Below are 24,828 nucleotides of genomic sequence, written 5' to 3'. Positions count from 1 at the left end.
GAGTAGCTCGGAAAGTATTGGATTATTTATTTATTGTAAACTGAGATAATTCAACTAGTTTGGCAACAATGAACAGCTTAGAACAATGATCACAAGCAAACTATGAGAACTCTTACCTAGATGTTTACTGGGAATAGTAGTAATGATTTTCACAGCTTTCTACGATAAAATGAAAGTATATAGTACGGTACTCCAATTAACATTTGTGTACGTAGTTCCGTCTTGTGCTTTGTCGCTGTTTTTCGCAGCAGTGACTTTTCAATAATTGATATGAGAAGTACATTTTTTTCAAGGCTTTACAAAATCTTTAATTTGTTGTTCTGAAAGTATTGAAACGTTTTTAATATTGTACGTTAAGTCTGACTTTGAGAGAGATAGACCCTTTCGGCAACAATGAGCAGCTTCCAACAATGGTCACAAGCAAAATACTGAAATTCCATATATTCAGTTCAATAGATATCTATATTTGGAATAGTACTAAAAGCTTTCACCGGTTTCTACGAAAAGATCACATCCTATTATCCTATTTAGAATGTTTATACGTAGTTCCATCTTGTTTTTGTAGTAATGGTTTTTCAATGATAGCTGCGGGGAGTATATAATGAGTCGACATGCTTTGGAAACTTCAATTACTTGTTCTGAAAATATTCGTTTTTTTTTTTTTTTTTCTCCATTGAAAACTAAATCTGAATTTGAGTGTGTGTCATCCCGTTTCGAAACAATAACCTGGCTGTAACAATAGTCCCAAGCCAAATATCAACATTTCACCTATTCAGTTCTCTAGATATGTTTGCAGTAAGTACTACTACGAAGCTTACTTAACTTCTGAAAGAGAATAGTCGAATTATAATTGATTGTTTCATGCTGCTGACCAATAAAAGTAGGATCAACAATATGAAAAAATTTATGAATACTCTTTCCTAGGTATTGTTACGTTCATTTTGCATATTTCGTTTTGGCTGAATTATTTACTCGTCCCCTATTTCTATGTTTTTGTGAAGACTTTCCGTTAACATTGGTGACAGTGGCGCCATCTATTCAGCTAGAAATTAACTATTTGAACGTCCAAAATAACTTATAGTGTTTCATGATGTAATTACAATCTCGCTATTTTCTGCGACGATTTATGATAACTATTTGTTAGCAAATGTACCTAGGTATATGTAATAACTAGACTTCGGATCGATATGCACTAAAAAAACGGCAAAATATGCACGCAAATATGCGCTAAAAATCACGAAAATATGCACCAATCAAAAGCTAAAGTTAAATAAGAAATTTTATTATCTTTAGAGAAAAAAGTCGTATTACTTGCACTACATATACTTAGTGTATAACTATGATGAATTCATGCTACAATGCACAACTATGTACTTTTCGGTGTTTTCTGACAGAAACCTGCATTCGTCAGTCAAACATTACTGTACATCGAAAATGTTCCTTCCGTGTCATGGGTCGCTAAGGGACAGCATTTCAAAGAAGCTAATGTTACTTGCCGATAAATCTGAAATTCTTGCGTCGTTGTTCCCAGGAACACTTTATTTACATTAAGCAAGAATTTTATGTCAGGATTTTTCGCGTCTATTGACTGTGCGTTCGAAGAAATTCTTGTCTGGCGTCTATTTTATTATTGAATCAAACAGCTTAAATGCACTACAAAGTCCAAATCATCGCTCTTCTAATCTCGTGATGATCTTTGAAATTGAACTGAAATGAGTATTGATAAACGCAAGATTATTTTTAATGTTTTTAGCTCCGCAAGCATCCAAGGTTTCTTGAATACATTTGGTTTCTTCGGGTTCAAACAACTCACAGTCAGTATGTGAAATCAAAATACATCTACTTATATATATATATATATATATATATATATATATATATATATATATATATATATTACAAACAAAAAAAGTATCTGTCAATAAATAATAAATATACTCATAGAAGTAAATAAACATTTCTGGAATAACCATATAATAAAACCTACCTAGCGAAATTGAACAGAACTCGCAAAAATTTCCGTTAAAGGTTTAATGGTTAACAAAGATCTTCGAAAAAAAAAATGAAAAAAGTAAAGGAAATACTTATAATGGACAAAGATAAAATAAAATGTTGTACATAGGCCTACCATATTCAATTACAGTTTTTATTTACGCTACGAATTAATAAACATACAAAAAAAAAAAAAAAAGCCTACATACGGTTTCAAAGGCCAAGGCAAAAATTAGATGCTATGTCCTTTTCAGCGCTCCTCCCTCTACTTTTGGCTCCCTTTTCATTTACTGTGTATATTATACTCCTTGTTCTATGTCTCTGGACCAGCTAGAGAACGAGTTATTGGTATTTGAAAATAACTATGTATAGGGTGGGGCACGTAAAACCGGCCCGTAAAGTGAACACATAAAATGAAATGTAATGTATTGAATATGATTAACTACAACACACAAATGAAATGTAATGTATTGAATATGACTACTCACCTTCACAGCAGGTGCTGAAAGTGTCCTCCGCCCACTTCAACACACATGTGAGCACGATTGAGGAGATTCATATATACCCTTGTCAGTTCTTGTGTTGTAATGCTATTGGTGACATCCTGGATCCTGGTCTTGAGTTCTTCAATTGCGTGTGGATTTGTTTCGTATACTCTTCCCTTTAACAGTCCCCATAAGTAAAAGTCACACGTTGACAAGTCTGGTGACCAAGGAGGCCACAAGCCTTTGCTGATTGTCCTCTCTGGTGTAAACATCTCATGCACAAGGGACAATGATGCAGCTGATGTGTGGCTTAACACAACGAGGCCTTTTTCTCAACTGGTTTCGACAAGTTTCACTGGCTGCGGCTGCACGTGACTGCTGCAGGTCACGTAAGTCGACCCGACCTCGACACGCCATCTCTTGGTAGGAAGGTAGATTATTTAAGTGTTGCCAAAAACACAATATACCAGAATATTACGACGGGCCGGTTTTACGTGCCGCACCCTGTATATTGCATTTCGTTCAAAAAGTCGCACTGTATCTAGAGCCTCATATAGCGGTGGACTAAAGGTTAAATGTGTAAGTAGGGTAACAAGTAAACGAAAACCTTTACAGACAACGTAGTTTATATACCTAACCTCTTACAAAATGTCGAAAAAATTTCTAAATGCTACATTCTAGAACTTGAAAATTTCCGTTACAAAATATATTTTAACATCCGTTCTTCGCAACACAGGTTCCCCCTAATAAAGAGAGTTTAACCATGTTCTTTTACCTTTAAATTCACGGGACCGTGAAATATTTCCGTTTTATAAGGGACCTGTTGAAGGCAGTTCTTACTGTATTAAAAGCTTACATTCAACAACCTTATGTTCTTGTTTAAAAGAAAATAAATCCACTTGAAATTACTTTTTGTATCCAATTATGTGTAAATCTTAGAATATTTTCTTCTAGCGTAAAATTGTCAGTTTCAAACAGTAATAATTTACAATGTATAATATTGATACTGTAAATGGAATAAAGTGATTTTAGCAAGACGTGGAGCATGAATGGGAAGAAGGTAAAGTTATCGAAAACATAACAGAAGACTTCGTAGGAGAGACCGAGGTGCGTATCAAAGCAACACAAGCTTATACTTACTCTCATAAATTCTTTCAAAGAAAACTTGGGAACTTATCTCAGAAAGTAACTGTTGTGACAAGTTTTAGATTTTGTAAAGCAAATAATTTTAATTAATTTAGAGCTCATTTTCAAAAGGGTTGTTCATTTCTTCCCGAAATAATTCTTTAACCGTTTGTTTTTGAGATAAACTCTGTCAAGCATGAATGAAAAAAAGATATCTGGGTTGTTTCATAGTTGTATAAACTCCTTACCAGACTTGAAACTGCTATGAAAATATGAGACGACCAAAAAATAGAGCGCTGCTGAAGTTTGAGCTTTCGCTATCGAACAAAATAGAAATGTCCTCTTCTGGAAACAAGCTTGCTTACTTTGAAAATATTACTTGTTTAACATACACTTTGCAAAATATCTTTTCTTCTTGAATTGTTAACGTCTCTCAACTTCAATCCATTGTTTCAGGAGATAACTTCTAGAAGATATTTCGGGCCATTTAGCTGTAGTGCGACATCTTTGCAATTTTTGTCCACCCAAGAAAAAAAATTTATAACATTCAAATTAACAAAGGAGAGCCATTTCAAAATTTCTGCCACTTCGATCACCTGTAGTGCGACATCGTCATATTCGAATTTTAACTAGCTTAGAATTTTGTCCATTTTTGTTTAACCAAGAAAAACTTTTATGGCATTCAAGTAAACGAGGGAAGGCCATTTCAAAATTTGGCCACATCGATCATCTGTAGTGCGACATCTTAAAATTCGAATTATAACAAGCTTAAAATTTTGTTGAATTTTTGTGCATTCATGTACCACCAACGAAGTTTTTTGTACAATCCGCGGCAAAAAACCTGCAACATGAGCATACAAGTTTATTGTGAAATGACAAAGTCTTTTGTTCCAAAATAAGTGTGCACGGGAGGAGGCCGTGTTTTATCCTGGCGTGATTCGTTCAACTTAGACGTTATGTTCATTCCCTGTGCTGTTAGACGTAGTTTCACAATAAACTTACATCTTCTTGTTGCATGTTTTTTGCCGCGGATTGTACCATTAAAATAAAAGAGGGAGGGTCATTTAAAAAATTGGCCACTTCGGTTACCTGTAGTGCGACATCTTCAAATTCGAATTTTAATTAGCTCAGAATTTTGTCCAATTTCCATACAATTTTGTAGCATCAAAACAATTTGTACCATTCAAATTAACAAAGGAGGGCCATTTCAAAATTTTGGCCACTTCGATTACCAGTAGTGTGACATCTTTAAATTCGATTTCTAACTAGCTTAGAATTTTCCACACTTTTTGTCGATTTTTGTACCACCAACATAGTTGAAATCCGAATTTGAAAATGTCTCACTACAGGTGATCCAAGTGGCCAAATTTTTAAATGACCGTCCCTGGTTTATTTCAGTGGTACAGAATTTATTCTTGGTGGTACAAAAATGTTCAAAACTTCGACACAATTCTGAGCTAATTAAGATTCGAATTTGAAGATGTCGCACTGCAGATGATTCAAGTGGCCAAAATTTTGAAATGGCCCTTCCTCGTTTATTTGAATGGTACAATTTTTTTTTCTTGGGTGGAGAAAAATGAGAAAAAATTGAACAAGATTCTGAGCTAGTTAAAATTCAAGTTTGAAGATGTAGCACTACAGGTCATCGATGTGGACAAATTTTGAAATAGCCCTCCTCCGTTTATTTGAATGGTACAAAAGTATTTCTTGAGTGGACAAAAATATACAAAATTCTGAGCTAGAGCCTATTTGAACTGTGTCCCTTCTGGCGCTACTGTCGATGTACTGTATGTTTTCCTGTACCTCCCTCGAAAGAGAGACAAGTTGCTGCGGCCGAGATCTTTTAATTGTTTCATGCGGCAGCGTTGCCACAATGAATTATTTCATGGACTTGGCTGTGCTGTCTTGTTAATCATTCTAAGTAGTCTATGATCTTCACTCGTCAAGACCAAACGACTGAATGACAAATTGGCAACACAGCTGAGGTCATTCACTTCTTTTCCCTACGCAGAGGGAGGGTTTCTTCCGTAAGAGGGTGGCAGGGGTGGGGCCGAATTATAGTTGGCATATTTTCCGAGGGCACACCTGAGATAGACAGGCTGTAGTTAAAATTCAAGTTTGAAGATGTCGCACTACAGGTGATCGATGTGGACAAATTTTGAAATAGCCCTCCCTCGTTTATTTGAATGGTGCAAATTTCTTTCTTGTATGGACAAAAATTGGGCAAAATTCTGAGCTAGTTAAAATTCAAATTTGAAGATGTAGCACAACTAAATTGACGCAGATTTTTATTTTGGTATTTTAATTCTGCCACAGGACCACACAATTTCAAATCCACACACACACACACAACAGAAGCAACTTTAACTTCCGAGATGAGTGTCGTGGAAATTTTGTTGTAGGTGATTTGACACCGTAATTTATATCTTCTTCCAAAAAGGTGACAGTCATGCATCATTGCCGGGAGGATGAATCACTCACCCCTATTTTATTCTCCCTTCACATGATCTTGGAAGATATTCTAAACCGACAACAATGAACCATTTAAAGATCTTGAGTTCATTTATATTAGAAATTTGAAATTCCATTTATGAGGAAAGTTGGTGGACGTTAAAAATAATAAAATTTGGACGTTCCTTTAAATATGCATTTATATGCAGTAACGACATAAACATGCACTCTAACCTCCGAAATATGCAAATATATGCACTATAAAATTCTGCTCTTTTACCCCAAAACACCTGAAACGAATTTCTGTTTTAAGAGCATATCAATATCACATCAGGAAAAAACACAAATATGCAAAAATCCGAAGTCTAGTAAAAACGCAAGTTACATATGACAATGAAGCAAAGCTTATTGAGAGAAGCTATTCTATGGCGGTGAATGAGTTTATGAAATGTAATTACGTATTCCTGAGGATGACTGCAATACGAGATATTACTGAAACTATTGCTAATCGAAATAACTGGGATTAGCGATATTAAGTCTGTCAAGAAGCTGATCTGTTATCTTGTTACATGATCCTGTGCTAATAACAGTTGTATACTTACCGTATAGCTTGCAGTGAATAAAATTAAACATAAAATATCTGATAGCTAATTTGAGAAAATTGATTTTACAGAAAGGATAATTATTGTTAAGTATGTTGATTATCGAAGAAGCCTCCTCTCAATCGCTTATCTGCAATCTTTGATAAGAAGTATTAACTCGAATCCATTCAGAAGTACCGTGACGACGGTGTCGGCTGTGAAATACCGTTCCCGAAGGTCACAAACATAAATTTAAAGCCTGTTACAAACATCTTGGCATATCAGCTAAACGAATAAAACGCAAGTTTTGACGCAATGTTGCCGAGCGCTAAGGGGAGTGGCTATGGCTAAGCAAACTACAGCACGATCAGGTGCCAGAGGATAGACGTGGGTGTGTATAAAATAAACGTGGCAATACCGCTGGCCTCTCATTTGCTAGGAGCATTTAAAGGGAACTTGGAGCGCCGCCTTCAAATGCCAAGATGTTTGTCACGCCGTTTAATACAACGTACAAAGTACGCGTTGGAGTATAACAATGGTCACTGACGTTTATGTCTTACTTTTCAAGTAACACAGAAGTATTAACTGAGAAATACTCGCAGAGAGAGAGAGAGAGAAACAAATAATGTATTTATTTAAACGTTTCTTTTACTTATCAAATCAAGTGTTAATCTTCACAAAACTGATATTTCCAATTATAGTGTCTCTTTTAAAAAGTAATTATTTCAATTCCGTTAACACAAAAGATCACATTATATCGACAGGAATAATACTGTCGATACATCTTATTTACAGACTATCAGTTTTGACTAAACGCTGAGTATTCCTATACACTAATGATGCCTGTAATGTAACAAAAACTATGTAGCCAAGATTTGAAAAATTGGCATGCGATATAATAATAATAAAAAAAAAGTGCAAAAAAGTAAAGTATATGTATATACACATTTTTTTCAAATTACAGAACAGAAATAATGATCATAGTAGTGGTAAACTACATTTTCTTTATTTTGTTTTTAATACTGAATAGATAAAATATTATGCTATTGTTTTAAATCTCAATATAAAAACAGAAGGAAATGTTCTGATAAGAACTTTCTCTACATCATCATCTAACTTAGATATGATTCAGTTTTATTATTATTATTATTACTGCCGATTGACACATTCTGAAACCAGAAATGCGATAATAATTACTACAATTACAGCTTTCAACCATTTTGTTCAATCTCGATATTCTCTTTCCAACCATACATGAGAAACAAATTATCTTTATAATTCTACGTTAACTTTTTTATACACATTATTTATATCATTACGCGTCTGACACTACAACTTACTTCGTTTTACAGATGAAAAATCAAAATAAAGACGCGAATATAAGAAAATGAAAAACAATTCTAATGTTATAGTTACAAAAAAAAAAAAAAAAAGTAAGAAAGAGAAAGAACTTAATACTTCTCCGTACATGAAAATAAAAACAACATTTACTGTACTTTCTTGAAGGTAAAAGTACCTTTCTACAATATACCAAACGAAAAACAAAATGGTGATTTATTATGCTACAGAAATAAAAACAAAGTCAATATTTTCTTTTAGATACAGCCTATGGAAAAACAAAAATACAAAATTCACTACACTGCTACATAATACGCAAATTATTGGCAATAAACATGAAAAAATACATGCATTTCTGCATAACAATAATTCAAAAACAAAATTAAATTTTTATAACAAAAATATATATACATGTATTTTTATATTTACGAAAGCGTTACTAGTAGTTCATTCTTGTAAGGCACTTGTACTTAAACAGGTAATTGCTTAAGAGCTTAGGAACTTAGTTATCACAGGCTGAAGGCTCTTCGAACAATCACGATACGAAGTAGTAGCTTAACTTTATCACAGCAAATTTCAAAGCGTAATTTACTTTGTCTTACGTTGACTGCGAACTGTGAGATCTATGACTGTTTTCCGGAGTAGTCGACATGCTGCTATTTGTGTGGTATCCATGGTCAGGTGAGCTCTCAACAGACGATTTAATCTCCTTTGAGTGATTTGTAAATACCCTGCCGTAAAAAAAGAAAAAAAATACATATTACAAGAAAGATAATTTGGCAGGCTCAGATCAATTTACGACAGGGTTTAAGCCAGCATTTTTGAAGCACAGGGGACAGATCCACGGGTTACTTGAGGGATTATTATTATTATTATTTTCTGCGCTCTCGGCATCGAAGGCCATTTAGCCCATCACGTACATGAAGGATGACGTCCCTCGGCGAGCACATTATCCAGGGAAAGGGAAGGAAGAAAGGATTGCGGAAGGAAGGAAGTGGCCTGGGACCTATAAGTTAGGTACCACCCCCTGCATTAGACTGGTGTGAATGAGGAAAACTCAGGGTGGCTGGCCTGAAAAAGAGTTCTACAATTTTTCGACCGAGCATCCCCACCGGGTATCGAACCCGGAATCGTTTGCACAGAAGTCGAAAGCGTTAACGACTACACTACGCGGGGATGGTTACTTGAGGGGAAATAACATTTTACTTCAGAGTATATTATTTACTCTTTTAATAAATAAATACATTATTATTGAGGATATCTTCGTAAAAGAAAGAAAAAAAAACAGATGAAAGGCGTGAGGCGCTACTAAGTGTAATACTGTGGACAACATTTTCATATTATATTTTGGTTATTTATCTGTGTAATTCATAGCCACTTTTAGAATTTCATATCAAAAAAGTTTGCAAAAACAATTACTACTTTTCTAAACATAATTTACCTAGTTTATCAGAGAACCAGAGACTTCATAATTTCAATACATTTAATTTTATTAGAATGTAATTTGAGAAAATGAAAAGTTTATTATTAGTAGCATACAAATATTGCAGTGAAAGCCAATCAGATTGAAATCACAAAAAAACTGCATAAGAAACAACACAAATATACTCATTACGTTATTGTAAAAGAGAACAGAGCTCTAAATTAAATTTGGATAAAAGAAGCCTAGACAAGCAAAGAGACCATCGCAAATACTACAAACAACAAAAATCTTATACCTACTGTTATTGCACTGAAATTTTCATAGCATTCGAGTCAGTACCCTTTATAAAACATCTAACAAGTACAACAGTGATGGATATGGATACACTGTTTCAAATAGAAAAATGGCGGATACCTTATGCTCATCACAGATTGTTCATGGTACAGTTATCAATTGTAAGGAGAGGGGAGAAAAAAGGTATGCAGCTACTAACTTTCGATCATAAGTGCTGAAGTTATCCGTTTTCTCGAACACAAGAAAGAGTGAGAAGAAAACAAATTAAGTGGTTAAAGCAGTAATTCGGAGAATAGGACTACATACATGAATAAGCAAAATAATTAAGGTTTGTGAAATATTGTAGAATACCCCAAAGACGCACTGGGCGTTGTAGGCCTGCTCAATTGTGAACAATTTTCGTTAGTGAACAGAATCTTTCTGTGCAGATTGTTGGCGTAACGCCGCAACGGTCTCTTTGATTTAAGGATCCTCTGCGGCATTAATGTTTGGGTCAGAAAGTGACCAGTCCGCCTTTTATACGCCCATAGATGTAGGTCACTCTAGAGCATACGAGACATGGAATTTCTGCTGATGTTTATCTCAGCAGCCATCGCACTTTGTGTTCGAACAGGATCTCTTCGAATTCTTGCTGCGACTGCTTTCTGTACCTGCGGGGTTCGTACCGTTTGTGGTCTGCCACTTCTTGCGCGGTCAGCTGCCGTTCCAGTCTCGGTGTATCGCTGTATGGCGCGATACACGAATCTCTTGCTGATTTGTAGAGGTTTCAGGAGGTTGAAAATCTCACCTGCTGTCTTCCCGACCTTGTGTAGTGCAATTACTGCTACACGATTTTCATTATCGCCCCACTCCATCATAACTCAGTACAATATCAACGTATGTCATGAACAGCGAAACACACACTACATGCATCTTCTGCTTTATACATAGATGGCAGCACTGTGCCACTCCGGATGTCTACAGCGCCACTCCAAACGTTGTGGCAGTATTTATGATATAACTAGGTATATATATATAAAAGTTATATGGGAAAATCATTTGAGAACAAGAAAATAATAATAATAATAATGTGTTATAATGAAATAATAATCATTTTGAAAGGCCATTCAAGTGATCCGAAAAGAGAAAATTTTGAACATTAAAAACTATTGAAATAAGCCGTCAATATTGTAATTATTTTCATGAGTTTGTTTTCTTTTAGTGCTTGCTGAATGTAACGTTGAAATAATAATGTATCATGTTTGTAGTAGCTAGCAAATTTTCCAAAAATCAATAATCAATATATCAAAATTCAATGTTTTGTTTCTCGCCACTCTTTATTTAAAGTGCGGTATGTGTTGTCCATGAACGACGATAGTGGTTTAAACTTTTCAGCCACTTGGAATGGTAACGTTGTAATTTTCAATTGGCCTGGACGCACTGGATCATTAACGGTATGTGATGAGAAGCGGGTGTATTTTTGTCCCAACGTATGTTCGTTCTTTCATCATGTGCAGAAGTTGCGGAAGAATTGGGGTCAGTTGAGAATTTAATTATTAATCGTTTGGGATGTAAACAGAAAAGTAGGTGAGATTTTCATTGTGTTCAAGGCGAGATTTGAGATTTACCTCCAAGGACTCTGTAACAAGCTGAAGTAGATTCTGTCATAAAGGCAGATCGAGGTGTACGTAAATAAGTAGCAAATAGTGACTGGGCAAGAAAAGAAAGCTCGCATCGCAACTGCTTGAAAATGAAAAGTGAGGTTAATGTACGCTGCAAGGGAAAGCGTTACAGATGACTACGCCCTCAGAGGCTCGACCATCTGTGTACTCATCATTTCTGCAGAGCGTGCAAGACGGTAAAAGGAAGAACTGAATTGCCTGAAAATGAGTTTTCTGTAAATAAGGTAACTTGTAAATGATCAGAGACCAGTTGCTTCAAAGTGATTACTGAGATCGTTCACTGAAGAAGCGACACACTGAAAATGATTACCTCGTGTGCCGATAATCGTCTACTCGCTATTCTTCAGTTCAACTTCCATAATATATGATTTCAGCTCAATAAAAGGTAGCTTGCGAACTGATGGATTTTTTGTTTCTTTAGAGAGAACAGTCTTTGCGACGACGACGTATAAGCTGGGTAAATTTAATGTCAGTGATGTACCGCGAGTAAACGATCTATTTAATAGCAGTGTGTGTTTATCAACACAAACAAAACATTCTCATGAACACTACATGTGCAGATAAACGTAACAGTTTTTAAAAGAAATACATAATAAACTACGTTTTCTGACATTACCTTACATTGGCCTTTGATTGGCCGGACGCCTCTTGGCAGGGACATACATGAGATCAATACATTAACTTTTACTGTTGTTTCTGACTTTCGGAACTTTCTAGTTCACGTTACTCGCTGACTCATAATATTAGAGCAATTAAGAATTGAAACCACATCGAACGCAGGCGCACTGTTAGTTGCATAGTTACATGATCTCAATGATAAGAGATCTTTCCATTACCGAAATGAGTACTTTTTTATAGTTTTGCATTATGTTTATGTATTAGTTTACTACTGAAATATTGTTACTCTGCTCTGGTACATTCTTTCCTGATTACAACAACAAGCTTCTCTTTAGTAAAAATGGGATTGAATTCAACATTAGAAGAAAGAAAAAAAAAAAGGAAACCTAATCAAGCTACTTACCGCATAAAATGTTCTATACAGGGCTTTAAATCTTCCATGTTGTATCCGGTTATCTCTCTAAGTTTTACAGGCCATGGTGGGGATAAAAGAAGGCACAAGCGTGCTGATGCTATGCTGCTTGCAGCAATCATAGATGGCAAAAATTGCCAAAAACAGTAGTCTGAAAATGAATTATGTTCATGTTAACTTATTTCACTATTACTTGGGTACGAGATAACCACCAATTATGTCTTAACAAAATAAACACTAACAGTATTGTGAAGACTTGAACAGAAAATTGATTTTTAGCTCTTTCTACTTACGAGGGCGGGTTCTCGGCCTGACCCAAAGATGGCACTCCAATCAGCAAAATTTTATTGTTCTTGCCTGGGGGTTCTTTTCAGTTGTTCGTATAACAAGTGTTAACTTGTTCTCTCAAGTAGTTTGTGTGCAGGCTCCGCAGTTAGACGTCTTGCGTGTTACTTGCGAAAACGGATAAACTTGAATATCGTGCGGTAATCAAATTTTCGTTTTGGATGGATTAACCACTAAGGAAATTCATCCGAAGTTGACAAAAGTTTATGGGGACTCTGCTCCTTCTATGTCAACCGTTAAAAAGTGGGCAGCTGAATTTAAACGTGGTCGCACATCCCTCGAAGATGATCCACACCGGAAACAATCGAAAAAGTGCATGATATCGTGTTGGATGACAGGCGAGTGAAGGTGAGTGAGATAGCTGAAAGAGTGGGGATATCGCAGGAACGGGTGCGAAACATCATGCACAAACAACTAGGGGTGAGAAAGCTCTGCGCAAGATGGGTGCCGCATTTGCTGACTGCCGACCAAAAGCAAATGCGAAAACGATTTTCGGAGCAATCTTTGGACCGATTCAAAAGGGATCCGACTGATCTTGTGCGGCGATTTGTGACAATGGATGAGACATGGGTTCACCACTACACACCAGAAATGAAACAGCAGTCTAAGCAGTGGATGGAAGCCGGTAGTGCAGCGCCGTAGAAAGCGAAGACAATCGTATCGGCCGGAAAGGTCATGGCCAGCATGTTTTGGGATGCGAAAGGGATCCTGTTAATAGATTACCTTCCAAAGGGGAGAACAATTACAGGCGAATATTACTCCAACTTTCTTGACCTGCTTGGATGCCAAAATACGCGAGAAGAGGCCTGGCTTGACCAGGACAACGCACCTGTGCACAAGGGTGCGTTGTCGATGGGATTTGGGGTACAATTTGCTCGGCCATCCCCCATATTCTCCTGATTTGGTACCATCGGACTTCTATCTGTTCTAGAGATGCAAAAAAGCCGGCTTTTTTGAATCGATGTTTTTTTTTTCACATAAAAAGCCGGCTTTTTTGAGAAAAAAAACAGAATTTTGGAAATTTTGGCTTTTTTCATTTTCATGATTTTTCTATCTAAATAGCTTTCTTATAGTATATTCTATAGTTAGATAAGAATTCCATGACCTAAATGCGATATTTCGCTCTCAAATTCACCATCAAGATGGATGGAGCACATGTTTTACGAATTAAAGCTAACATGAAGAATGTAGTATTTGAGGGCAATTTTAGAGGCTATTTAACTTTATTTTAACATTTGAGCTTTCGACATTTTTTTCTTCTCTAGATCATTTCAATTTGTCATCCGTGTTTCATTTCTAAGAACTTAGTACTCTAGCTTCTAGCGCAAAAGTTAAACTTACGTTTTTCTATATTTCGTCAAAGCGTACGTTTTCAATATATCCGTCAAACCGTACTTCCACATTTCTGTTATAATGTAGCTGTGCAGTGATTTAGCAATAATTTTCCAGACACAACCTTTAATACCAATTTATACAAATATTCAGTAGCGGATTTAGAAAAGTACTTTAGGAGGGGTTTTTCTGATTGTTTCGTTTTCTAAAAAGTCCTAATTTTATTTGGGAGGTGCTTGAAGTTTATGAGTACAGGCATAACTAATATTTCGTTTCATTTATCTGTTTAGCAATAATCTTCCGGATCATTTTATACTGAGAATCAGTGGCGGATTTAGAAAAGTATTTTGGGAGGGGTTTTTCTTACTAATTTTTAGTTTTTCTAAACATTCGTAATTTTTATTTGACGGGAGCTTAAAGTTTATAACTAAAGGCATAACTAATAAATATTTCGTTTGTTGCAGACATTCCGTAACTTTGGGTAACAGACTTCAGTCCAAAAGACCGCCCCCCCTAACCTTCGCAAAACCGTCACTGCTGGTAATTAGTAATAATAACGATTTAAAAACAATAAGAAAGAAAGTCGGCCAACTCACCGCACACGCACCATTTCTACATTCACAGATGGAATGAAGAAAAGCTTTGTCAGAATGGTCGAATGCTGGGTTGAATCCCGAACTTCCCGATAGAAGCGCAAAAGCTAACCACTCAGTAATGTTTGTTGTGCAGTTGTATTTAGCTTAACTTAAATATATTCCGTGGTCCTTTTTTTTTTGGGGGGGGGGGAGTTCCGTAATGATGTGTTGAATCCCTCTTGTTAAAAATTAAGAAAACTTGAGGATTGGGTAAACCGTGATGGTGTTTATATAAAACTTAACTGTAGAATTTCAAGAATATACAGAACCAAACGCTCTAGATGGGCAGCCTAATATTTTTCTTATGTTTTATTTTAATTTTATTTTGTTTCAAGAAGAGGGTATGAAATATTTTGAAGTAAAAATACTACATACAATTTTGCTAGTTATATATGTATTTTTTTAAAAGAAGTGTTAACTTTTAGGGTTGGCTGGTTACACCAACTTTTTCTTTAATAACTGGTTTAAACCAAAAAAATAAAAAGAACGAAAAATGCGAATCGTGTGAACTTCATGGTGACGTTTCCACATATCAAACTACCTGCATTAGTTTTATTTCCCTTTCACCTTTTAATCAAGGTGTCCCATGTTCAATTCTCGGTCGAACCACAACCCTTCTTTCATGCGTAAACCAAGTAGCGGTTCGGCTGTCACTTTAAGCGAAAGTCTTCTCCTTGATAACCTCGGTATTACGTAAGGATGTTAAGCCTAAACATACGAAACGAAACCAAATTGTATATTTCTGCATGCCTAAATGCCTGTTGTTTTATAAAGAAGCCAAGATTGCTTAAATATATTGATAGAAATTGGCAAAATTTATCGATTGTCTACGTAGCTTCCAACATTAGCTTGGATTGGTCTTTCAATGATATCTACGTACTAAATTTGTAATTTAATACCTCAGTTTTAGCGTACTGATTATGATACGTTGACCTTTAAATTTTACATGCAAAGCAATAACATGATTTTCCCGTTATTGTTTTACATTTCAAGAAATGACGGGATTTTCTCGATGGCTAGGGCGGGAGCTTCTCAATTTAAGACATTTACTGGCCGGACTTCTTTAAGCTTATGGGCAGGGTGCGAATTACCAGGGGGGATGAGGGAAATTTCCCCCTCAATCACATTTTGTTCCCCCCCCCAAAGAAGTCAGCTGAAGTATCCCCACCGGGGATGCTCGCTTTCCCCTTCAAACTATGCTTAGTATAACTCCAAATTTCACTGATTTTTGTTATTTCTTGTAAATTTAATCTTCTAGCTGTATTTCGAAATGATCGATGTAAACTGTTCAGTTTTGGTCATTTCTACTTACCACCTAATTACCCACTATTTTTAACGTTGTTTGGTAGAACTATATTATTATGACTACGGTTGTTACTTGAAACTGTACCTTCGTACCCTTCAGTTCGCCATCGTTTGTGAATTTGAATGTACTAATTGCGTATAACAAAGCCACATATAGATTTATAAATGTTCTTAGCAGTTGGCCAAGAAGTAAACAAATAGCTTCTTCTACCATACTTGGCGAAGTTCGGATATGTCATATTCATCCTCTATATTTGTATCGATTATCATCTTATTTTAATTTTTGTTATAACATGTTATTTCATTTTCCAGTGTACTCTTTGTTAGCACATGATCTTCGTTCCCTAGTAGATTGTGTGTATGCAATTCAAAAGTTGTATTTAATTTGTGATAATGAGCATAGTAATCACTGCTTTTACAGTTTACGGAAATGAACTTTTAAAACTGTACTCAAAATCTGAGATATAGGTATTCTCTCGTAAGTATATGTTAACGTACACTAGGGGATACGCTCCTAGTGAGCAGACATGTTAATGAAGGTGATTTTTAGGTGAATAAGCGAATTATTCAAGATTTGTTTCAGCATTTGTTAATACGACTGGTTCTCCGTGTCATTGTCCGTGTCCGTATAAGCATTTCAACTGGAGCGGTTTTTTTTAAAGCTAACCCTTCATTTTTCCATCTTTTCGCTGTACAGTTTGCTTGTCCACGCAATTAATGTTGTCTGAAAAACTTCAGTGTAATGTTTTACTTTATTTGAATAACGTAGCCCATAGTGAATCAACTCATCTTCAACCTAACAGTAAAGTAATTTTTAAGTGTTGACTTTCCGTGCCCATCACGGAATCGATATTTGGAGAAAAAAAAGTCGTGATGAGCACAGCTTTAGCGGGAAGTAGAAGCACAAGCTCGAAATTTGAATTGAGATATTTTAAATATTTGGCCTTCGATTTGACTTTGATGTGAGAAATCGGGACCAGCAACAATCCATTTCTTATTTGATAGGCTAATATCTAGATTTTCTTTATATATATATATATAAAAAAAAAAAAAAAAGTCCGGTTGAACTGATAATTTTAGTGGTTTTCACAAGACTGAAGTAGGTTTCTTTTCGCAACCTGTATGTATTAATACAAAGTGGAAGCTTTCAATATGAGTGGAAAAATTAACATATGCTTGTGATCATGGCTATCGCTCGAGCCAAATTATTAACTAAATAAACCTTAGAGAGCTACGGGGACAAGAGTGAGTACAACATTAAAACACGTTCAGAAAGGTTTAGTGGGGTGTGTGTATGTCAGACAATATATATGTGCATAGTTATTGTCGGTAGATTTATTAAATTAATAAATCTCTTATTTATTACAGATGTTTGCATAACAACACCAAGGTGAAACAAACTTATTTCTGAGAATATGTAATATAAACACTTAAAGCAAAATATCTAAATCAAAAAACCTGGTTTAAACCAAAAAAACCTGCTTTAAACCAAAAAAGCCTAATTTAAACATCCCCCCAAAACGGGTTTTTGGCATTTTCAAAAACAACCATGGTTCTTGCAAACTCTGCTTATTTTTGTATATAGGAAGTTAAAAACTTATTATATACATTGGTTAATCCTTTGGAATGCATAATGTAAATACGTTGAAGTAAAATTGTTTGAAATATATTTTCGAAATTCATGGTTTATTTTCGAGGTTTTATATTATCAGCATCAGCCACTAATTAAATGACTTTTTGTGTTATAGAGAAGCGAAACAAAGTCTGTTTTATCAATTTAAAGCAGAATTTTGAAAAAAGCCCAAAATTTCCCAAGCAAAAAAGCGAAGCAGAAAAAACAGAGTTTTTTTCCAAAGGAGCCGGTGTTTTTCTGAGCCCTTGTATCTCTAATCTGTTCCCAAACTTGACATTTTTTTCTGAGAAGCACTTCACATCGAATGAAGAAGTTGAGAGGGTCGTGGATGCATCTTTTCACAACCTTCCAGATCCACACTTCCGGGAAGGAATACTGATGTTGGAGAAACGCTGGACCAAGTGTATTGAAGTTAAAGAAGATTATGTCGAAAAATAAAATCATTTTTGAACTGAAATTCGCAGTCTTTCATTGTCAGGCCGAGAACTTTTCACCCCGCCCTTATAATACATTGTTTATGAGTTTGTGCAATCAAAACCAAAACGATTGTTCTTCGCATTGTATTATGTTTACATACTAGAATTAAAGAGAGTAGAAACACTTGAAACATTAATTCATAAATCATGAAAACAAGTGAGAGAATTCTCAGAAAACCTTTTACTACAGATGAAGTATACTAATTTCGCAGTTTGCAAGTTGCGTTTGAATCACTCCACAAAATATAAGCAAGCTCGCCTGGTAAATTCTTACGTTAGGGGTAATACACTCAATGTTGTGAAAAGTCTGAAGGGCTAAAAGGGTGTCTAATTTAGTAGCAACCAGACAAAAGAAAAAGAATTTGATTGATTGATTGAATTTTAATGGGGACGTCAGCAACGAGGTTATATATCCCCGTCACGATCAACACGACTGTTCAAAAAATACAAACTATCGTAAATGAAATTTAAAAACTAATATACGAAAATATAAGAAAAAATGCTGCAAAAATATATAAAAAACAAAAAAGAGAAAATAAATGTATGAGAAAAATATATAACATGAACAATAAATAGTAATAATAGTAACAAGAGGGAAAATAATATAACAACAAATAGTTGAGTTGAGTTGATTTTGAGTTTAACGTCCCGTTCAGCAACGAGGCTATATGAGACGTGGACCTACTGATTAACGTGGAATCCGAACCACATGAGCTCCCGCCGGGAATCGAAACAACAAATAGTAATAATACCAACATTAAAGAAAATATATAATAATAATAAGAAATAGTAAAATACAAAAAAAACGTCATAAATTATTCACTGTAGCTTTGGAAAATTCAAGATTACTAATAAAACTCAAACTGACCAAAGCAGTATATATATATATATATATATATATATTTGGTCTAGGAATTAATTCGTGCGGGTGGACAAGAGATGGCGCAACGAACGGAGCGTCCCACAGTTCCGTGTATCCACACGTGTGTTGCAAACCCCTGTCATCGCGTATCGTTCGAAGTGTAGGGCAGTGGATTAAAGCGTCAACAACACCAATTTGTAGTTAAGTGAACATGGCGCAATTTGTGCCTGATAAAGTGTTTTTGCGGGGTGTCCTGCTGCATTACTTTAACATGCAGAAAAGTGCGACTGAAAGTCATCGTATTTTGGTGGAAGTGTATGGTGACCATGCTCTAGCTGAGCGAACGTGTCAGAAGTGGTTTGCACGGTTTAGAAGTGGTGATTTCAGCTTGGCAGACCAAGAGCGAGCTGGACAGCCAAAAAAATTTCAAGACGAAGAATTGACAGCATTGCTCGAGCAGGATTCGTGTCAAACGCAGGAACAACTTGCAGCAGCATTAGGCGTTGATCAAACAACAGTCTCCAAACGCTTGAAAGCCATGGGAATGATTCAAAAGATGTCACATTGGGTTCCACATGAATTGAAAGACAGAGACGTTGAAAGACGAAAAACCATTTGCGAATTGCTGCTTCAACGACAGAGCAGAAAGGGGTTTCTGCATCGAATTATTACGGGTGATGAGAAGTGGATCCATTACGAGAACCCTAAACGAAAAAAGGCCTGGGTGAAACCAGGTGAACCAGGTCCATCACAACCAAAACGAGATATTCACTGTGCATATGGTGGGATATGAAAGGTGTGGTGTACTATGAGCTGCTGCAACCGGGTGAAACTATGAATGGAGAACGTTACCGACGACAATTAATGCGTTTGAAGCAAGCTCTGGCCAGAACACGACCAGAATAGGAGAACAGACATGATAAACTTATTGTTCAACATGATAACGCTCGCCCACATGTCGCAAAACCGGTCAAAACCTATTTAGAAAATGTCGGATGGGAAGTTTTACCCCACCCGCCGTATTCACCAGACGTTGCTCCTTCGGACTACTACTTGTTCGATTGCATGAACAACGATTTGATTGGACAGCGGTTTACTTCTTCAGAAGATATCGAAACATGGGTCTCTGACTGGATCGCTTCCAAGGATGAGGACTTCTTTCGCCACGGAATCCGTACATTGCCTGACAGATGGGCGAAAGTGGTGGCTAGCGATGGACAATATTTTTCTTAAGGTATTTATGTATTTTGTGTTTGTACTACAGCTTCAATGTGTGCGTACCAACCGCACGAATTAATTCCTAGACCAAATATATATATATATATATATATATATATATATATATATATATATATATATATATATATATACTACTTTCTTTGGTCGGTTGGAGTTTTATTAGTAAAAAAAAAGTCAAAATAAAAGATAAAAATGCAGCAATAAAAAGCAAACGACTAAAAAACTCAGAGAACGCGAACAATGTTACAAGTGTGCACAAAAGTAAGTACACGCTCAACAATATCAATATCACTGCCCAATACACGGTCAAGTGTAAACAGCAGTCCCTGACGCTCTCTAAAATCTGAGTATTTAGGACATTCGACAAGAATATGCCGAAAATCAGTGTGGCAATACATTACTCACAATATCGACGATTCAAATCACGCAGCAAATAATAATGCGTCAGAAGAGAGTGTCCGATACGCAAATGCGTCAGGAGCACTTCATTTCGACGACGAGAGCGAGCTGATGTATGCCATTCTCCAATACGTGGCTTAACTGCGTGAAGTTTATGCCTGGTCCCACTCTGGTTGCAAATGAGAACGCATCAACGTATGGAATAAGCTGTAGAGATCGGAGCGAGGAAGACTATGTTCCGATGCAACCCCGTCCAAGGTGGCGAGCTTGGCAACTGTGTCAGCACGTTTGTTTCCCCCAATGCCGTCATGACCCGGCATCCAGCAGAAACGACGACACAATCCTCTTGCTGCAGTTGATGGCATCTCACAAGAATGTCTTGAACAAGGGCGTGCTTACTGAAGACATTCCGGAGGCTCATAAATGCGCTCTGAGGGTTAGTGTGAACCAGCACACGACGTAACGAAAGCGTAAGCACAAGGTCGAGAACAAGTTTAATTGCAGTTAATTCTGCAGTATATACTGAACACATGCAATGCACACTGAATTCTGAGCTGCTCTCATCGCTGATAAAGCCAGAGCCAAAGAACAGTCCTATAAAACATATAAAAATCGGGGTATTGCTCTAATAATGCTGCAAACTCCTGCTGGTAGACCTGGGAGGAAAAAGGATTTGTACGCTATTGTTGACTGTTGCTAGTTTTAGAAAAAAAGTTAGTTACAAATCCCAAATTACAAACAACAATTAACTACGGGTAAGCACTTTGATGAAGATCCTGGTTATGGAAAATGAAGTAAAGAATTGACTATGACTGTATTGTCAGTTATTGTGCATGTGCTTTCTGGTATTTCATAGTTTGCACAAGTCAACACGAGTCAAAGTTAGGGGACAAGGTACTAACGGAGACGTTGAAGACTTAAGACGAGGGGAAACAAATTATTGGATTTAGTCAATCAATAGGTTTACTACATTCAACACGAAAAATTCAATCGCCTTTAAAACAGAAATAAAAAAGTTAGATAAAACATCAATGACCTCAGTCTTCCACGACAAGAAAAATAAAACCTTTAAAACATCTAACCACTTTAATCAATACTACCTAATATATGCATAATAGAAGTTTCAAGAAAAAAGGTAAAAGATCAAATAGGCAATGTGTTTATTATTATTATTATTATTAAGTATGATGTAAGCACTTACCTCTTAAAGACAATTCTAAGAAGTCTTTGATATATTGCTGCACAAAGCTTTTTAATTGACTTAAGTTTCTAAAGCGACTATTGCCACCAACATCATCCGGGGAAACAGCATAGAATACATAGTATTCAACAAAATGAGCTGCTGTCACCAATCCTACATTCCAGTCCATAAACTTCAGCATGATGAATTCCAAAGAGATGAAATCACTTAATGGATATACACTGTTCACGTACTTATTGAGATCTGGGATTTTAGGAGTTTTCGAATCTTTTTCTTCGAATTTTGCTGTGGAATAACAAAAATAGATAAATATATAAAATAAATTATGTAAGAGTGAATGTATTATAACGACAGTCTTAAAAAGTACATCTGGCATTTAAAAGTACAGGAATATCTTCCCTAAAGCGATTAAATGGTTCCGGGCTTTGCAAAACCGTGTTGTTCGAGATCGAGGTCTACTTACAATGAGCTTAAATTGAATTTGTTCATCACAAATTTTAGGTTAATAACGAATAATAAAAACTTGGTTAGTTAAAAAATGGGAAACCTATTGCGAATTCATAAATATGAGTAATAAAAATAAAATATGAATAATAAAAATAAAATATGAATAATAAAAACGGTATTTGGGCAAAACCCGCGTTTTCCAAAACCGTGTTTGATAAAAGCCACTGATCAATCGTAAAGAAATAACTGCCAAACTTACAGAGTTACAAATTATTGTCGTAATTATTTGTTTCACATTACTTTAACTAGAACACATTGATTTTTTGATGGAACACTGACGTTTCTACTCTTATCGAAAGGTACTTGGAGTGTAAGATTACTATAGAACAATAGTATAAAACTAAGACACTATAATGAGAGCAAATCGATGTGACGCAAAAATATTGCAACCAAAGTAATTCAATAAAATAATAGAAATATTGCGTGTCAGCAAGCATACTGATAAACTTTCTTGTGGTGCCACTGTAGTGTGTATTTTGCATTAAGTTACGAAAATGGCTGATTTCTGATTCTACGGTTGTTGTGGTAAAAGAGAAACAATGAAAAACTTACTGTACCAATAAAAAAGGGCTTAGATTATGTGTTATTTCCTATAATCAATTACTGCTCAAGAATTGTTAAGAAAAAAGGAAAATTAACGTTTTACAAGATACTACCAGTCTTTTGCTGCATCCTTTCTACACTGGCCCAAACACGTCCCAAAGCAAGAGTACACTTTGCCCATTCCTATCTAAGCGTAGCTATATCCAATCATGTTTTTGAACAGAGGAAGGATACAAATACGAGAAATTTCCTGACCTTGACCCCCTTCCACCCACATAAAGCCTTGAGTATAAGATCATATAAAGGCTTAATATCTTAATACGTAATGGTGCAAATATACGTTTCTTGTGATTTTTCTTTTCCTTTGAGGCTTGAATCAATGATGGTAGAGGCTTACGCAAGTTCCATGGCTTTGGAATGCCGAACCGTCCAAGTTCGTATTTCTCCAGGGAAAGTCTTCTGAGCGCTTCACACTGAGATGTCACAAACATTGAGGAAGCAATGCCCTTCCCACAGCACCATCAAAACTTTGATTGCTCGTTTCAAGATTGGTCATTTCACAGTTGAAAATGAAATGAAATCTTTCAGTTTTACATCCCACGATTATACTACGTAGACTAAAGGAGACGGTGATGATGAGAATGAATGGAATGGTGAATTGAAGAAAACGGAAGAACAGCAAGAATACCCACGCATACTGTGTTTGTCCACCACAAAGCCCACTTGGTGCGACGTAAGATCGAAACAGAGGTAAGCGCTCTACCACTGGAGCCACCGTAGCCCTTCACCGTTGAAGATTAATACTGCACGGTGTCCTCCAATCTCAACTGATATCAAACGTGTCAAGAGACATAATTTTGAAGGCATTTTGTCCGACATGCTGCGGACAAACAGCTTCAGATCCAACCAAAGGAATTTTATTCGCAAGGGATACAGAAGATGCGACATCGCTGTATTAAGTGCATTAGTCTCAGGGGAAAATATGTTGAGTATTTAATTTCATCCCCCTATATCTATTCTTTCTGAGTAGAGCCAGAACTTCTCAGTATTCCCTCGTAGTTTTGTTTATCGAAGTTTAGAAGAAAGATCAAAATAGATAATGGTTCACAGAAATAATTTTCACAGTTTCAAGAACCGACGATAAAGTAACAAGACAAGTTGTCTTTAGAATGCTTGACAGTGATCTCTGTAGAGTTTATATATTAAGTACATTCCTAGTTTACTCACTTCACAGCACCATTTCTTGCCGACAAACTATTTTTCTTAGCCACGTAAAAGTATCCCTTTAAAAATTTAAAAACGAAAACAAATTTTTAAAAACCGCAATCAGTTATTTCTAGAATGTTTGACACTGGTTTCAGTAGAATTTATATTAAGTACGCCCCTAGTTTACTTACTTAACAACGCCATATTCTTGCCCACAAGCTAGTTTTCTCAGCCACATAAATGCATGCCTTAAAAATTTACAAACAAAAACAATTTTTAAAAAATATTTAGTCAGCATTGACAAAATTAATAATTTCAAGGGCACAGTTCATTGAATCGTACAGAGCGTACAGTTCAAGATGCATGGAGAGGTGAATGTACAAGGACTGAAATGAAGGCATACAAATGTTAATTTTATACGGAAATTGTGCTTTGAGAGTTCTTTACATGAATCTCTTGACAGTTTACTAATGCAAAGTCTACATATAATGTGTGAAGAGAGACAAATACCTTAGTATTTTAAAGCTTGAACCTCATCTCCACTTTCTTCCTGTATAAGCGACTAAGAGAAACAGTCTCTTAGAAAACACCGGGAACCGACAAGGATTTATTTCCCAACACAACGCAATCTTTCATACGTTTATATGTTTTACATTCTTCAGTTCACCCTCCTCCTGATTATCTTACTCAGTAAATTACATTTCGTAAGTCCTGAGATGTACAATTAAGGATAGAATCTCTACTTCCAAATATGAATACAATAAA

At 35.9% G+C, this 24,828-nt stretch overlaps 1 protein-coding gene across 5 annotated transcripts in view; it reads right to left on the bottom strand.

Annotated features, from left to right (window-relative positions):
- Positions 1-7,262: 7,262 nt before the first annotated feature.
- Positions 7,263-24,828, bottom strand: part of LOC145689959 (cyclin-J-like) — a 31,612-nt gene continuing 14,046 nt past the window's right edge. For 4 of the 5 annotated variants that reach the window (XM_081764354.1, XM_081764344.1, XM_081764362.1 and 1 more), the window contains exons 4-6: positions 21,808-22,092; positions 12,372-12,531; positions 7,263-8,703 (exon numbers count right to left, since the gene is read on the bottom strand). In XM_081764354.1, the coding sequence (XP_081620480.1) occupies positions 8,571-8,703; positions 12,372-12,531; positions 21,808-22,092 (578 nt within the window). In that variant the 3' untranslated portion in view covers positions 7,263-8,570. The remainder of the gene's footprint in view (positions 8,704-12,371; positions 12,532-21,807; positions 22,093-24,828) is intronic. The other variant, XM_081764381.1, reaches the window with a different exon arrangement.

The sequence above is a fragment of the Thermobia domestica genome, chromosome 1 (assembly GCF_964235325.1).
Source record: "Thermobia domestica chromosome 1, izTheDome1.hap1.1, whole genome shotgun sequence".
Lineage (NCBI taxonomy): Eukaryota > Metazoa > Arthropoda > Insecta > Zygentoma > Lepismatidae > Thermobia > Thermobia domestica.
This window is presented reverse-complemented; position numbering and strand designations above follow the sequence as displayed.